The sequence below is a fragment of the Alosa alosa genome, chromosome 6, assembly GCF_017589495.1.
Source record: "Alosa alosa isolate M-15738 ecotype Scorff River chromosome 6, AALO_Geno_1.1, whole genome shotgun sequence".
Lineage (NCBI taxonomy): Eukaryota > Metazoa > Chordata > Actinopteri > Clupeiformes > Clupeidae > Alosa > Alosa alosa.
Genome location: NC_063194.1, coordinates 11,668,352 through 11,685,486, shown reverse-complemented (window position 1 = coordinate 11,685,486; position 17,135 = coordinate 11,668,352). Strand labels below are relative to the sequence as shown.

Below are 17,135 nucleotides of genomic sequence, written 5' to 3'. Positions count from 1 at the left end.
ACCTAAACGGACCCAGGTGCACAAATAATAATGTAATGTAAACAGTGACCAGCTGGGTTAGGGGGGAGTAATCACACTCGGGTTCGGTCCAGTTAAACGGTAACCTTATCGTGTAAGGTAACCTTATCGTGATACCTTAGTTTTATAGGCAAAATATTCACTCTCATTCATCCTACCCTAAATGTAAAAATGGACATTCACTCACGTTCATACTAAAAAATAAAGAAATCATGGTGTAGAAGTAAAATACACATTTTGATATATGACATTCAAATAAAAACCTACATTCTATTTGCAGATAATCCAATTCTCAAGCAATTATCTGCTGATGCCGATATTGTACCAATGATATAGCATACCCCAAAAATCGTGCTCCCTTATTACACCACTATTAGCATGATGATTTTTCCAGACAAACCACCAATTAGAAAACTACAGCTTGCTTGCACTGACCATTAAAACAAAAAAAAAAAAAAAACACAGACCTATCCTCTAACAGGGGACTCAAGAACCCTGATGAAAGAGGCTTGCATCTTGTAACATTCCACTGTGGCAAACCTTTCATTCTTCACACTAGGGCTGGGCGATAAAACGATAGCGACATGTATCGCAATAGTTGACTGCTAAGTTCTAATAATCTCAATCGCGATGCAAATGGAAAAATATTTTCCAAGACTCAAACGGGCCTGTCCCAAGGAGAAAAAGTATTCATTTGAAACATTTGAAACTTTGAAACACTCGTGGGGAAACTGAACAGTCTAGTAGACTACTTTGTTTACAACATTTCCAGGCTTCAACCAGTGCTGCTTTTCATTCAGACTTATGTGCACATTTATTTATTTGAGTGTTTTTCATGATTATGTTGCTATTCCTTTTCCCTGTTTGCTTTGATTGATAACTGGTGATTAAAATCAGAAGAAGGTTAAGTTTAAAATAAAAGTGTTTAAATTTAACTTTTTTCCTCCCTTCTGGTCCTTATCTGAAATATATATTTTTTAAAAATCAATAATTATCGATATCGACTGATATGAAATACTTATATCGTGATGCAGTTTTCAGCCATATCGCCCAGCCCTACTTCGCACACACACACGGACACTTCTGCAAGTGTACTCACAGCGGCACGTGTCTCTGCTCCACGTCGACGCGTCCAAGCTCCTCTTCCTCCACGTCCGTCTCACCGCCACTGCTGCTCTCTGTGGCGTCCGAGTCGAAAGCCCCTTCAGCCGCGTGCAGGTTGGTGGCGCCGCTCAGGGACAGCCTCTCCAGTTCCGCTGGCACCGAGCCACCCTTAAGGAAGCGGCCCAGGCCCTCTCGCTCCTGGGGGGTGAGTGCGGCGGCAGCAGCTGCGGAGGATGTGGAGGCAGAGGTGGAGGCGATGGGAGTCTCCCTCTTGCGCAAGGCCTCCAGAGGCCCCAGTGTGCTCTGCAGGAGTCCTCCCAGCTGTTGCTGGATGTGCCGCTCCACCTGCTTGGCCTGCACCACCTGCAGACGCTTGCGCAGGCGCCGTAGACGGCCTTCGATCTGGCCTTGCCGGCTCTGGCTCTGCTGCGTCCGCTCGCGCAGCTCTGCTCCGAGGCTGCCCGGTGCTGGTGTGAGGTGATGTGGAGAGCTGCTGATGGGGGGTGGCGGTGAGCAGGATGGTGGGATGGAAGAGTCTGTTAACGCCAGCGATGGGGGGCGGTCCGTACTACTCCTGCTGCTGCTGTTGTTGTTGTTGTTGTTGCTGCTGCTGTCTGTGGGGTCCTGCGACGGGGGAGAGACGCTAGGTGGAGGCGGTTGCTCAGGGTTACTGTTGTCCTGGGAGACGTCGTCTGGGTGCTGGGGGTCCACGGCGCCTCCTTCAGCACTCCTGAAGGGGCCATTGCCATGGAGACCCCCTCGCGAGGCGCATTCCAGAGGTGGAGGGGGAGAGTCCGACCCTGACCCCGATCCTGCGGGCGTCCTGATGCCGTTGGACCCTCCATTAAGTGCAGCAGGGTTGTTGTTAATGCTGGTGGCCAGCAGTCCATCTCGCTCTGCATTGCCAGGGGCGGGCTTGGCCAGCTTCTTGGCCATGCCGTTGACAGGGGGCGTGGGAGTGCCCACGCCACCAGTGCCACTCATGAGGCTGCGCAGGCGCTCCTCGGAGAGCTCCAGCTCCAGTGACTGCCGCTGGCGAGGCAGCAGGGCGGGCAGGAGGCCGTGCGTCTGCAGCAGTGCAACGCCCTGCAGCTTCAGGGACTCTTTGCTGGACGGCACCGGCGTCACATCCGAGCACAGGTACGAGGCCACCAACGGCTGCAGCCGGCCCAGCGCGTGCGGCGCCGAGGCTTCGGTCTGCACTGACGGCTCCTCGAGCTTGCAGGACGGGACCGCTATGCTGCTGCCGCCTCCGCTGCTGCTGTTGTTGTTGCCGTTACCAACGGGTGTGGTGGTATGGGGGTGGTGGTGGTCTGGGGAGGGGGGCTGGGCAGCGGCCGCTCGGCTGCGCTTGACAACGGCGCCGTTGCTGGGTGCGACACCGGACTGCACGGGATTGGGCGAGAGCGTGGAGGGAGGGGCCAGCTTGAAGCGGATGCGGTGGGCTTCGGGCGGAGCGTCAGTCAGAGCGGGCGCCATCGCAGCCATGCAGCGAAAAGGAGGGGGGGAAGGGGGGCGGCCGGGACGGGGCGTCTGGCACCGCTCAGGCCAGATCCACTGCACCCAGCTACCACTACCCACTCTCCACGGCACAGCCTGAGAGAGAGAGATGAAGAAAGACAAGAAAAAGATGGATCATCATTAGATCTATCATTCATCATTAGGCCATTGCTTCACATTCTGTTACAATTTTTAAATAATTTCTGAATGCTTCAAAAAATCCTATGTCCTTACTGTGGGCTAGCATAACACCATCATGTGGGTTAGCATAATGGCTAATTGTTTCTTATGATACCAGTTTTAACAATCATACAGTCTGACTTGTTGATTAAACATCATGTACATAATCTTCATTATACAAACGTTTAGTCCAGGCTACTTAGTAACTCATTTTTGCCTAGTCATCAACGTCTCCAGGAAGACACATAATAATTTATTTAACAGTCTTAAGCAAACACCAGACATATAAGCAGTATGGTTGCTCCCCCTGAGATATAAAGCAATTAGTGAGGCCTTACCAGCACCTAGGCTCACTTGCCTGCTCTAACTCAAACAGCCTAAGAAACCCCCTAAATCTCCATGCCCAAGTCATGTCCAAGCCAGCTCAACTCCCATAAGCAGCAGGTGTGTGATGAAACTGTAGCCGTCTTAAAGAGCAACTTGCATCTTGTCTGAAAATGTATTTTTAAAAATGTATAAAACCTATGGATAGTAATTCAGAAGAAAGTGTACCCATTTTAAGTAAGCTCCTAAATATGCCTCTCCCGCCCACAGACGCGTCATATTACATATTAGATAAATGTCTTCAATTGGCGCTTGAGCTCTGTCATTGTGTGTGTAGATACTAGTCTGAGCAGAGAGTTGGACTTCTGGTGAGAGTTGGAGTTTGTTGATTTTTTGGAAAGTCATAATGGTTAATCATTGTGTTTAGGGTTGCACCAATTCCAGGACATCCTGTCCACCATTTTCAAGAAAAGCAAGCGTTTTTGTTGCTGGTCCGTTTTGTGCAGGTAGCCTAAATTGAAGGGACTTCACCGCCTCATCAGTCACAAAACGTTTACACGGACATTACTCCACTAATTAAACTTTTCCGCCAGGAGGTTACAACAGAAGAAATATGGGCCAATTGCTGCAAAATATTGTTAATATCCCAATAGGACTTTAAATGAAGGAAACCTACATGGATGTTTGATCAACAGCAACGTCAAAAGTATGATTGCAGATTTATTAAACGACATCAAGATAATGTCAATAGACGCAGACACAGCATTAGCCACCGTGATCACCGAGTCACTTACCAAAAATCTCATTCCTTCGCCTGTTCCCTCCCTGGCCCCTATCTCGCCTAGGTGGCTCATAATTAAAGGGCTGTGGCCCCGTCACATGCGTTTCTATTGTTTATAACAAGTCGGTGTCAGGATCCATTACACCATTCATTGAACTTGACCTGTTACCCTCTGTTACCTCACTTCTGGTTAGTGGTTTATAGATGCAGAAGTATTTTTATTTAATATGTTGTTTCGGGGGTAGTTCTCGTTTTTTTTCCCTTTCTGAGAATCTAGTTCCTTCATCATTTATTTACACTATGCTTTATAGGGGTTTCCAATCGGCAAGTTGCTCTTTAAAGTCGGGGTGGAATAGGGGTGCTATGTACTGTGCTGTACGTGCGTGTGTGTGTGTGTGTGGGCGTGAGTTTGAGAGAAAGAGAGAGAGTGTCTGTGTGTGGCATGAGGAGCCAACAGCTGACTGCGCCACAGATATAGGTCAGAGCACCAACCATAGCCAAGGCCTATAGATGCCTAGACATGGCAGGTTGGGGCGGGGGGATGGGAGACTGGGGAATTTTCACAGATCTGGCACCCAAACAAAGGGGGTTCAGTGGGGATTCTACGCACAAGGGGAAATTCCATCATTTAACCAACACTCCGTTAGGGGCCCAGCACGGGGCTATGATCCAAAAAACAACACTAGGTCTCTTTCTCGCCGCCCTTCAGCATTTGTTTTGTGTCCAGTCAAGAAAAGGGAAAAAAAAAAAAGTGTCCTTATTATCCTGAACGCATCTGACCCCCCCAGGACCACAGTCCCACTGTCTGTCATTTCACTAAAGCAGGGCTATACGAGTCCTGTGGCCCCTCAGGAAGCCATGAGGCACCAGTGACTTTCACACAGGACTCTTGAGGAGGTGGTACCGGCAGTGTTATATAAATACCCAACTGTTTCAACCCATAGGGCAGATGATCCACGAAATGCACGGCCAGGAATGCTCACCGTGACATGCTGACAGCCAGACCACTATGCTACCAAGCGCTTGGCAGAGAGCGAGAGAAAGGGAAAGAGTGACAGAGAGAGAAAGAGAGACAGAGAGAAAGAGAGAGAGAGAGAGAGGAAGGAAGACGGGAGGGAGGGAAGGAGCAAGATAAGAGCTTAAAACAATCATTTTGTGTGAGGGAACCGAGATGAGAAATAAATCAGCATCCTATGCTCCTATGAATCTGTAATTTGAGTAGGGATCGACCGATATGGATTTTTTAGTGCCGATACCGATTTTTTTCCATCAGCCTAAGCCAATGACCGATACAGGCTGCCGATTTTCTTGAGCCGATATTTGGAGCCGATACTGCTTTTATTTTGCTCCCTCAATTTACATCATACAAATGACACATAATTACACAAATGATGATAACAAATGCTATAAGTCTCAATTTAAAAAAGGAACATTAAACTTATGGATGGGTGCACTGAATATGGTTAACTGTGCAAAATGCTTTCATCATCTTACAACACAGCCTTGATGATGCATTGCTTGCTGACATATTATAAGACATAATTCAGGTCATCACAAAATGTCCTTTGTCAACACATTTAAATAATTTAAGAAAACAATAAGCCTGAAAATTAGCTATTGAAATAAAGTGCTTGATTTGTAATTTAAGACTGCATGGTTTAAATTTTTCTATGTCTATATTTTTCTAAAAAAAGCTGCCAGATTTGTCAACCACGGAACATAAATCAGCAGACGAAAATAACGTGGTGTCAAAATGTTTCTGTTCTAAATGGCATCAACGTCAAAAGGTATAAATACATATCTCTCAGTTTTAAAATCTCTCCTTCAGGTAGCGCATCACTCTCTTATCGCTGTGATGCGTGTGTCCCACTGAGTGAGACAGACCAGACGCACACACAAACTTCTGTTTGGTAGCTGACGAACCACCATTGAACTGGATTGATAATGATAACGTTAGCAAACGGCTCTGAACAAGTAAGGCATACACGGTATGTCTGGTACATGATAAACGTTTACACAAATTAATATTCAATTACATATAACACGTCTCTCATTATTAAAGCTCTGATATCACTGCGATGGCAACTCCGCCCGCTCGAAGGGAGAGGGGGAGGGAGACGCACACACCACACGAGTCCAAAACTCAGCCAGGTGGTCGCTGAATAAAACTCAGCATTACTTAATCATGATTGACCAGTGTTCGTAACAGCTACCGCTACCCCATGCATACGGATAGCCTACAACTTAGCTATTTGCAGCTTCCTAAATACAATGGCAAGCAGTTTTATAGAGGAGGGGCATTCATATCAGGGAGACACACACACACACACTCAGCCAGGTGGTCGCTGAATAAAACTCCCACAAATACCACGGAACAACGTTGGCATTACTTAGTCATATGATCAGTGTTTGTAACAGCTACGCTACCGCATGCATATGAATAGTCTAGCCTACAACTTAGCTATTTGCAGCTACCTAAATACAATGGCAAGCAATTTTATAAACGAGGCATTAAGCATTAAATAAAGTAGGCTACCTATATCATTCGCATTTTCCATTTGAACCCACAAACTTGCTTCCACCTTCAATTCAACCAGTTAAAAGATGCTTTGAAAGTTTAAAGTTTACTGTTGTCTTGAAGAGCAGGCTTTCAGCTCTCTGCTCGTGGGGGAGGGGCAGTCTGCAGCGTCTCCAGCAACACAGAGCTGCCTGTGGACGCCTGTATGTAAATAATGTGGGGGGAAAAAAAAAACTATCGGCTTATCGGCCGATGCCGATACACGTAAAAAACGCAAATATCGGCCCGATATATCGGTCGATGCCTAAATTCGAGATTTCTCAACACCTCTTATGACCTGACCTATTGACACAACAAAAATCAACAGTAAAAAACTGATAGGAGTTCAATGACTCCAGGGGGTTCTCAAGATTTTTTTTATGCAATAACTTTTGGCAAAGTCACTGTCTACATACAAGCATGAGGGAGTTCCTGGGAGAGAGCTCTCAAACACACAGAAACACACACGCTCAGGAATACTTCAGGGGAAACATGACAACAACAAAAAATGCAACAGAGCGCCACTTACTCACAGCTATGAATGACAGTTGAAAGGCTTGTGCGTTCCTCCCAGGATCTGCTGCTAACAGGTAGCTTTCGGGGGATGAAACACCTTGCAAACTTCACTTACTTGTTCTGGCATCTCTGCTAACTCACAGGGAGATTATGCTTTTGTTCTCAAGATGATGCTACAGTTGAGGCTTCAGCAAAGGGGTAGGGGTGTGAGTGTGCACGTGTATGTGTGTGTGAACAGCGCTGCCTATCCCTGCAAGAAGAGATTTTATTAATGAAGTTGCAGAAGGGGAAGGGGGGGATGGGTGATCGTGTGCTCTTCAGCAGTAAAAAAAAAAAAAATGGTTGTGCTTCAGAGAATGTGCAAACTGTCACTTTCTTTAAGGTTCTTACACATCACCTCATCTCTGAGTCACTTCCTCTTTCTTTCTCCCTCTCTCGCCTTCACTCAAAACATGACTCGTCATGAATTGCACTTGAAAAGCGTGTGAGTGTGGGGGGGTGATTACGAAAACACCTTCCTGTTGCCTGAATTCTGAGACCACAATAGCATCAGCTGCACAGAGAATCAGAAATGGGGTGGTGCGGCAGCTTACCCAGGAAGATCAGGAATTTAAAATAGCTATGCAGTTCATGTACATTTCAAGGAGCTCAATAGTTCAAGAGAGTCACCATTCAAATTCACCCTCCTTAATCTTCAAAGCAAAACTAAGTTCACCAGAACGTTCTACCTCGCACACACACAAATGGGACAATTCCAACTCAGTCCTTATGGAACATTCAAATCACCCCCAATCACACTTGCTTTTGGAAATCCAATCACTTGAGAAAGGTCACACCCACCGAGACCCTCATCTGTCTCAGAACAGAAGTTCATGTCTGAGTATGTGTGATGGGACTGAGAGACAGCAACAGTGTTTTGTGACTTGTGTGCGAGTTAATGGAAATTAGTGAGGAAAGGAGTGTATGAGGAGTAGAAGAGTGTTCAGTGTACGTAGATAAGAGAAGCAGCGGGTGAGAGAGAGAGGAGTCACCAGTAGCCATGTGGTGCCTCTGCACTACAATTTGCTGACTGGGTCAGTGACAACATCTTGCCCCTCCCATCAATGACTATAGGTCCACACACATGAAACAGAGTGGCCTTGCTCCGAGAATAGATTTTTACCTGCATTCTAACAAGTCTCGTGATTGACACAGTCCTAATCTTGAGGGTCACACAGAAAGAAAGAAAAAACAAGAGGGTGTGAAACCAGAGTATCTGCACATTTTCCAAGTGCACATTTAAAGACTTTTAAGACCTTTTCAAGACATCTAAATGAAAACAATTAAAACTATACCACGGCAAAAAGATATATACGACTTTTTATGCAATAATTTTTTTTCTACTAATTTTAAGCCGCACCCCATTTTGGATGTCTACAGAACCAAATATATTTTGGCGAAAGAAAAATAATTGTGTGTGAATTACCGTCACAGTTTTTTGCCCAAATTTTAGGGTCTGGGCTGCTTGCTTTTGAAGCTGGCTGTACATATTTGGTTGTGCTTACTGGCTGAGGCTGACTGTTCTTCACCTGTCTATTCTATCTATTGTCCTATATGCAGCACAGCAAATTAAAGTTAATCCACTACTTTACATTTTGCATACCAGTTGTATCTAAACTAGGGCTGTCAATAGATTAAAAAAAATAATCTAATTAATTACATACTCTGTGATTAATTAATCTAAATTAATCGCATATATAATTTTTGTGCGAAAGTATTTTAAATATTTAAATTCAAATGAATCATTGAATAATCAGCATTACTGACATTAAAGTTCAAAAACTCTTTTATTATTATTTTCACTGTTCAAATAATGGCCATAATAATCTATGATATGACCTAATATGCTGAGGAAATAAATTCAACAGTGCTTCGGGAAGAAGTTTTTTTTCACATACAAGGCATTTCAGGCCACAGATATAACCTAGGGGACACAATGAAAATAAATTAACACTCCCCTCAATGTCAACTTATTTCTTTGCATTGATGTGCGACTATAGAGTTGATGAACTCCGGTGATAGGGCTGTCACTTTTGTGAAAAAATCCTGTTCGATTTTTGAGACATTAGTGTTCATTGAATCGATTGTAAAATCGATTTTTCATGTCTAAAGACATTTCCATTTTCAACACCAAATATAGGCCAATCCACAAACAACTAACAGGCATTAGGACGAACGTAAAGAGGGCGCTTGTAGACGCACAAGCCAGCTCTATTTCTGATGATTTATTGGCGTGAAGTTTCGTGCACAATGACAAACAGGAGTGCAACATTCTCAAAAAAACAATAAGCAGAGTGGACTGCCATAAAATCAGTGAAAATCATTACAGCAGGCTTTAACGTAGCTGTGTCTGTGTTTACGATTAGTAATGTCAAACAAATTTCGCCTACGTAGAACTCACGATTGCACAGTTTGTCATTCTCCATAGTTTGATATACCCAAAACCCGAAGTGCTTCCACATCGAATTCCTCAAGTTATTAGGGCCCATCACTGCCTCTCTCATGTCGCATGGGGTTGATCGCTTGTCCTCCATTTTTTGGCAAAACACGAGCAACACAGCAGCCGATTGAAACAGCTGTTTCCGCTGCGTAAAATTGGTGGGAATTTTCTTTTTAGCCTTCACAATCAGGCCCGGATCTAGGCTGCTCAGACTGGGGGGCAAATAGAAATTTGGGGTGGGCACAATGAACCCCCCCCCCCACTCAGTTTCACCTACAAATGCCTTACTTTTTACCTTAAACCCGTATCTAATAGCAAACATTACATATTACATAGAACTGTTAATCATAGACCTGATTTTAATATTTACAGATATCTAGGCTATATTTAACATTTATTTTCTATGTGGCCTGTTATGAAATCATGTATTGGACAATTTAAACACACTGTGAAACCTGAAGCCCAAAGTTGGAGACATGCATTTAGACATTGCTGCAAATGTAAAACCGGACTACTCTGGAATGGCTAACTGTACAGGGGAATGCTTTACACCTTTTTATTCGGTAAGGTCTGCTGTTTCTTCTAATATATGGTTTGTCATGTGTTCGGGAAAAATTCGTGAAGTATTCCACCGAGATGAATGGGTAGGGAGATGGGCGCAGAATGTAACATGATAAATTAAAGTTAATTTTCTCGCGAACCGTATGATACATGTAATATCTTTGTGAAGAATAGGCTATCGGAATATCTATTTCAGCAAAGAATGGGTGAATTTGGACGCACTTTCTTTCTTGCCGTGCGCTGTCACATTCTCCACTGCTTAAAAGACATAGGCTAAATTAATTTGCGTTGTGAATGCTAAGCTTAATCAGGCATTAGGCTAAATAAAAATCGCTAGTCGGATGCAAAGCAGAATATAGAAAGACATGGGCACCAAGGCCACAGTGGCACGTGAACCTCCGATTTTCACGGCCAACGCAAGGGGCAACGACGTGGCCGCCGTAAAATTTCCACCCTGCTTATAACACAGTTAAGGAATGACCAATGTTAACAAACTAACTGGCTAGATCACCTTAGAAAGCTAACATGCACATTAGCTAAAAACAAACCTTATTCAAACGAGAATAATACAAAAAAGGTCTTTATTTAAACCAGCAACAAGAATCTATATTACATCTAGTAGCCTGTAACCTTTATGGAAATATAGCTAAGCCCTCTCTACTGAAGTATGAAACAGCAAGTGATGCACTCAGTGTGGAATGGTAACGGAACGCAGCGCGCTGCTGCGCGTAGCTTATTTATACTATCCAACCAGAAAATCAGCACCCTCGAAATTCAGACGGGACGAATTAGAAAAGTGTGATTGGCAGATTCAATAGCTGTCAATTAAAATTGACCAATTAGGTGGGGCAGAAGAAATATTTGGAGGGGCATTGCCCCTCCCAGCCCTATTCTAGATCCGGCCATGTTCGCAATGCTTACTGCACTTCGGAATTCTTTTTTTTATTTTTCTGCTTGTTTGTGATTTTTGTTACATCTATCTTTTTTATTTGTTTAATTCGTTTAAAATTAATAGTGTACATATTTGATTAAAATCGATTCCCTATTTTAGTTTTCAAAACTTGTGTTGGTTGGTCCAATCGATTTTCGAACGTAAAGTGACAGCCCTATCCGGTGATATGCAAATTCCTTGCTGCAGACATTGCAGAGGACTTTATTTTCAACACTTTATTTTTATCAACACCATAAGGCTAGCCTGGCGAGCCAGACCCACATTAAGATGTAGGGTCTGGGCACTCACCGTTCGCAGTGCTCAGTCCGAGGGGCGGGATAATCAGTTGTCTTTCAAATTCCCTCTGCACGCAATAGGATATTTGTTTTCAAGTAGCAGGGAATTCAAGCCAAACCGTTGCAACTCTGCCATCAATCATTATGTTAAGCCCACCAAACGACTCTATACACGATTTCAATGTCCTGATTAAGTTTCGATTTCTGGAGCTCACAAGCCAACGGAGAGTTGCTAGACTAGCCCTGGCAGCAAATCTAATTTGCTAGGGGCGCGTCTAGATTTCTAGGCTACCATCAGGCCATTTTTTAAAAGTAAATGAATCAATGATCCAGGCAGCACGTTTTCTTCTCTCTCCTTCATTTTACAGTCTAATTTTTACTGACTAAGGGGTCAAAGGTCATACGGAATCGATTAATCTGCACTAATTTTTTTAATCAGTTATTTATTCTCAAATTAATTAATCTAAATGAATCAGTTATTTTGACAGCCCTAATCTAAACCAACCAAAGCTTGACTAAAACATTGTAAAACCATTTACTTGTTTTAGATTAATTAAGAGACAGGTCCTTCTCGCATGATCCTGCTGAAAACTGCTGGTTTCATCTCAAGCATGCACGTATTATGAATGCACGTTTTTTTTATGTAGCCAGTCGCCGACATTCAAAAAATATGCGGTTATATTTCACAACTTTTGCGAAGTAGGGCTACTGGGAAACGCTGGGAAGCAAGCTGCTGGCAGATATTATAGGTATTATAAAGCAAACAGATGAACTTAACGTACAGTATTTCCTCCTGATAGTGAAAACGTTTGTTTTCTTTTTCCGTCAGTCCGTGGTTCCTTCATAAATTGCGCAGCAAATTATCAGACGAGTGACCGAAGCACTGCGCATAATTTGACTAGCAGTCTTCGTGTCCATAGTTTGAGAAGCGATGCTGCGTCCGAGCAAAGATTCTAGATGTCAAGCGCAACTCCAAAAAGGAGGACAAATGAGCGTCCGGCTTGAGGCTGTGCCGGACGCCGGACAGGGCTTTTAAAATCCATATGTGCGGCCTAAATTTGAACGTATGGCCAACCTATCGCTAACTGGCATCGGCTACACCACGAAAACGTCAGGCATATTTGTACATACTGTATTATTACCGTTTTTACACCTTTAACCACACCCGTGAAAAAAATCTTCACTCTGCAACCACTAGCCTTATAGTCACTTATACAATTGCATTTTAAATACACTAAACCGGATGGAGACATCACTCACTCTCTTGCACTTGCTGGCGGTCCCATACGCAAATTTAATACCTCCCTTTCGAAAATTCAAGACATCCCAGACAATTTAAGACTTTTTTAGGCCTTACAAACCGAAAGTTGTATTTCAGACTTTTTAAGGATCCGCGGGAACCCTGGTAACAGAGTGAAGGGAAAAAGTATGAATTAAACCAAACAGACAGGTTAAACGGAATTCTCTGGGGAGACCTCTCTGATATGAGCGAGCATTTGTTAAGGCATGTGCTGTTTATCATTAACAGAGGGGGGAAGTAGAAGAAAATGCCATGGCCCCCCGCCCCCCCAAATGTTTTCTCTGAGGCTGAACTGGGACATGGATGCAAGGAAGAAAGAAAAAAAAGGCAGAAATGTGAGAAAAAGAAAAATAATCCCACTTATTCTGACTGGCACTGGAGGAACTCGCCAAGAAGAACAAGTGGTCCAGTGGGACAGGGGATTATGTAATGAGCAAGGAAAAAGCTACAGACGTTTACAGAAATGGGCTAAATATTTCAGCAACGCCCACAACTCTCTTCTCCAGTTGGGCCCATCTCTAACAGAACACTAGATTCTTCCACTCTCTTGTGATCTAAACCCAGCACCACTCAGAGCTGCCAAACAACGGCATCAGTCAAGCTGAAGAGAGCATGTGTAAGCACGAGTTAACACAGTCATCCCCATTACCCATCATAGAGATATCAACAGAGACCAAAAACTATATACTTATATATAAATATGTGTGTTAGGCCTAACACAAGAGAACACACACCTTTTCATACACACTGACCGACATGGCGCAACAGAAAAACAGGAAATGGGAATATGTGACAGATTGTTTCCTTTACCTTGAACCAAACTATGTCCTCAGTATCTAACTGGTGGTCTAGGCTGGTCGGTGTGACCTACAATTTATATTACAAATTCTCCAACTTGATTGGTTATAGTCCAGGCAAAAAGCGTCGCTTGGCAAAAAACATACATAAAATAAAATAAGGCACTGAATAGATCATGAATAGATCTAGTTTCAAGGACAACTTGTATAACAACATATTTAATGTGTTTTAGGACTGTCACTTTAACTCGAGATGCATCGATAGGGAATTTTAAGGCCGATAACGATAACTGATATTTAACAGTTTGTTGAGACCGATACCGATACAATAACATTAACCGATATTATTATTATTACTCTTGAAAAAATGGTGAAAAGTGAAGGGGACAGCATTTAATAATGAATCACTTAATTTGCAGTCATTTTACCTACCACAGAACTCAGAGTAGTTCTCAATGGTATGGCAGTCAACAAAATAGCAGCATGTGTGGCTCCTTTAAAGTGAACTTCACGTCAGTGAGTTGCGAGTGAGTTGCGAGTGAGTGGCCAGCGAGGGTGTTGCCACATAGGAGCATTGCATAGAAGACAGCGGGGTTAATTGCTATTAAATCCGCTTAGCATCGTGACAATGCTGCACAAATTTGTTCAAAACTGCTGCATTAAAGTTAACTGTGCTAAGGTCTTATCACAACATAGTTTAGTCTCCTCAATGTAGCCTACTAAGTTAAGTTATGCAATCAAGCAGTGTCTCAAAGCTAACGTTAGAATACTGTTTGGATGTCGAGTTTAGCATGCTTACTTAAAGCTGCTTTGTCAATTTCGTTACTCATGCAGGGCTCATTTTATTGCTACCGCCACAAATTCAATCAAATTCTGTTGGAAACACTGGTGTGTGAACCGTTTTCATATCTATGGAGTAACTGCTCAATGCAGATAAATGGCTAGAAGCGGGGAAAAAGCTAGCCACCAGATCAGAGTTTGTGATGGAAACTTACATAGTTTCAACTTCTGTTTATTGAATAAAGCTGCAACTCCTCGGACTGTATCTTGTGTCTGTCTACTCTGTTGCCCACAAGCTGCTGCAACAGAAGTGAAGGGGGTTAGCCCGAAGGTCTTGATAACTTATAATGACCAAACTTATAATGACCAGTCTGGAATTGAAGAAGGAATGGTTAACATATTTCTCGGTAATATTACAAAACCCAAGCGAACAATGGCAAATATAATACTAACATACAACTTTGAACTACTTATTTGAGTCGTCCCATCAAAGAGTTTGTTTATTTGTTTCCCCAACTAGCGCGGTAAAGTGCAGACACACCAGCACAAAAAGGCAATTTGCTCTAGGTAGGCTGAGCTCCGCTCTGCTTAGGTTAAATGGAGGATCATTGACGAGAGGATTTTGGGCTGCAGACTCAATGCAGATCCCACAGATCTTGTTAGAATGGTGAAATAACTTACATCCACATAGATAGCGGACATTATTTTGAAGAAAGCTCAAGTACAAGTACCTCAGTGTAGCCAGGTGGGCCTTACATAGTTGGGAAATTAGGGCTTAAAAAAAATATCGGGCCAAATTAGTGACCGAAATTCTGTTATCGGAACAATAATAATAATAATGTTACTTTTCATTTATCGGCCAAAAATATATCGTGCATCCCTAACTTTAACAAAAACTTATGTTCCATGTTCGAAGAAATGTACACAAGTTCAAATTTATATTCAAATATGTAGGTAAAATGTCTTAGATTTAATGGCTAAATAAAAAGCTCGAAACTGACCAAGCTGGTCAACTCGTATTCCTGGCAACAACATTCAGTGGTCATGAAGATGTGCTCCTTCCATATTGATGTTGCAGGAACACTATTTCCCTACAAGCTGTACAAACTGTAAAGAGACTTCCTTTCCATTCGCATACAGCCAGGGAGGCGGAGTGTACCTGGTGCAGTATGTTGCAACAGATAGCCTGCTGAAAATATAGTTTACGCCAACCTCATACTGTTACGAGTACACTTCACCTAGACCCCAATAAACCTTGACCAATCCCCCAGCTGGCAAATGCAGGCAAGGCCTGACTTCTGCTATTGATCCACACTAGTGCAGTGCCCGTTCAAACATATTCCTGTAGAAAACCCGTAGCCCAAATACATGCCCGCAGGTATGCCTGCTTTAAAGGCACACTATGCAGGTTTTTCGCTTAATTTACCTTCATTAAACAGTTTCAGAGTCATTGGAATGGTTATATGACTTTTTTTCGGGTTGAATGGTGGCCGTCTCGCTTCCCCCTAGCGCCTGTGAGCTGAAAAATCACCCTTGCAACTGTGGGCCGGCGGGCCGACGGCCTCAGTGTCAGGAAGTATAACGAGTGTAACGAATTGCTTTACTGCATTCAAATACACATACACGCCAGGCACCACCTAGAAAAAGGTAGCGAGTTTCTCAGACATTCGTCATTACAAAGCCAGCGAAAAAGGAGCAAAAACCTAGGAAACAGTAAGGAAATTGCCAATACTGCATAGTTTACTTTTAAAAATAGGATGATGGGGGGAAAAACATCATTCCAGCTAAGCATTCAGTAATGAATACTGAATATTACAATATATTAGCCTATATGTAATCTGCAGTAAGCTGAATTTAGGCATGGCTGCATGTGACATTTTTACAGATCAAAATTACATTTATTGTTAAGCTTATTGAATAACTTCCTGACAGAGAAGACAAACCATTTTGTAGAAAGATGCATCATCATATCATATTTGCAACGATGTGACTCAAAAACAGTAATTTAACAATATGTAGCCTAAATTGCAATTAACAATAAGTAGCCTAAAACTAGTCAGAGGTTATTATGGCCAGTCCAGTTTTACTTCACATATTAAGCTATATATTGTATTGATGTAGCCTATTTAAAACATTAACTTTCTTCTCAGTGTTTCCTCTTCATTTAGCGGTGCCACTGCTTCAGAATAAGGGGAGACGCAAAATATTGTCCGGGAGCATAGTAGGCTAAATGCCTGGCTGCTGAAAATTGCAGTTTAACAATAAACAGCAATTCTAATCCGAGGTACCCGTCTAGTTTTATTCCATAAATATATTGTTTTTTATAGACGTTAGTGGCATGCGCTATCAAGAGCTTCGATGTGCTACGCATGTTTGTCAACATCGCAAAAACTATAATTTTCGCACAACTTGGTGGAAAGGTGTAGCGAATAGACCTGCAGTAGCAGTAAAAATGTAACGACTGGTAGTAACGAAGGTAAATGCCAAAACTTTGTATGCACTCGCGGTGATGGCCTAGTAGGCTTAATGTGAATTGCGGACTATAAAGTAAAGGAGATTTGCACCAAATAAAGGCAGTGTTGTGGCACAAAACTTAATTTCGGTCATAAACGAAGTAAGCTAAGCGTTTCTCTATTGTCAACGTGAACTACCGGTATGTTTAAGCGTTCAAGTGGCATGTGGTTTAATGCATGGGTTAACGTCACGTGAAGATAGGCTTGTCTTTAGTTCCTGAATCCTGTCCCTCTCAAGTCACGTTAGGCTAAATGGTGTGATTAGCTAGAACTAATAAAAAAAAAAATCCCGGGAGTGACACCCGACCCCCAGTTTTTTCATACTAGCCTTGTAACAGCCACCACTGTTAAAAAAAAAATCTAGCGGAAACACTGTGGGACTTTCTTGCACCTTGACCCGTGCTGTGTCCTGATTCAGTATATTTAACGATATCTTTTGCATTACTTATCCAAACAACGTCAAACTTGGCACTGCACTTACTCATGCCCATAGCAAGA

General features: G+C 42.9%; 1 protein-coding gene across 2 annotated transcripts in view; it reads right to left on the bottom strand.

Moving 5' to 3' along the window:
* The window catches only part of kansl1b (KAT8 regulatory NSL complex subunit 1b), a 66,942-nt gene that overhangs the window by 36,853 nt on the left and 12,954 nt on the right, over positions 1 to 17,135 (bottom strand). For both annotated transcript variants that reach the window (XM_048245388.1, XM_048245389.1), the window contains exon 2: positions 1,118 to 2,718. In XM_048245388.1, the coding sequence (XP_048101345.1) occupies positions 1,118 to 2,718 (1,601 nt within the window). The remainder of the gene's footprint in view (positions 1 to 1,117; positions 2,719 to 17,135) is intronic.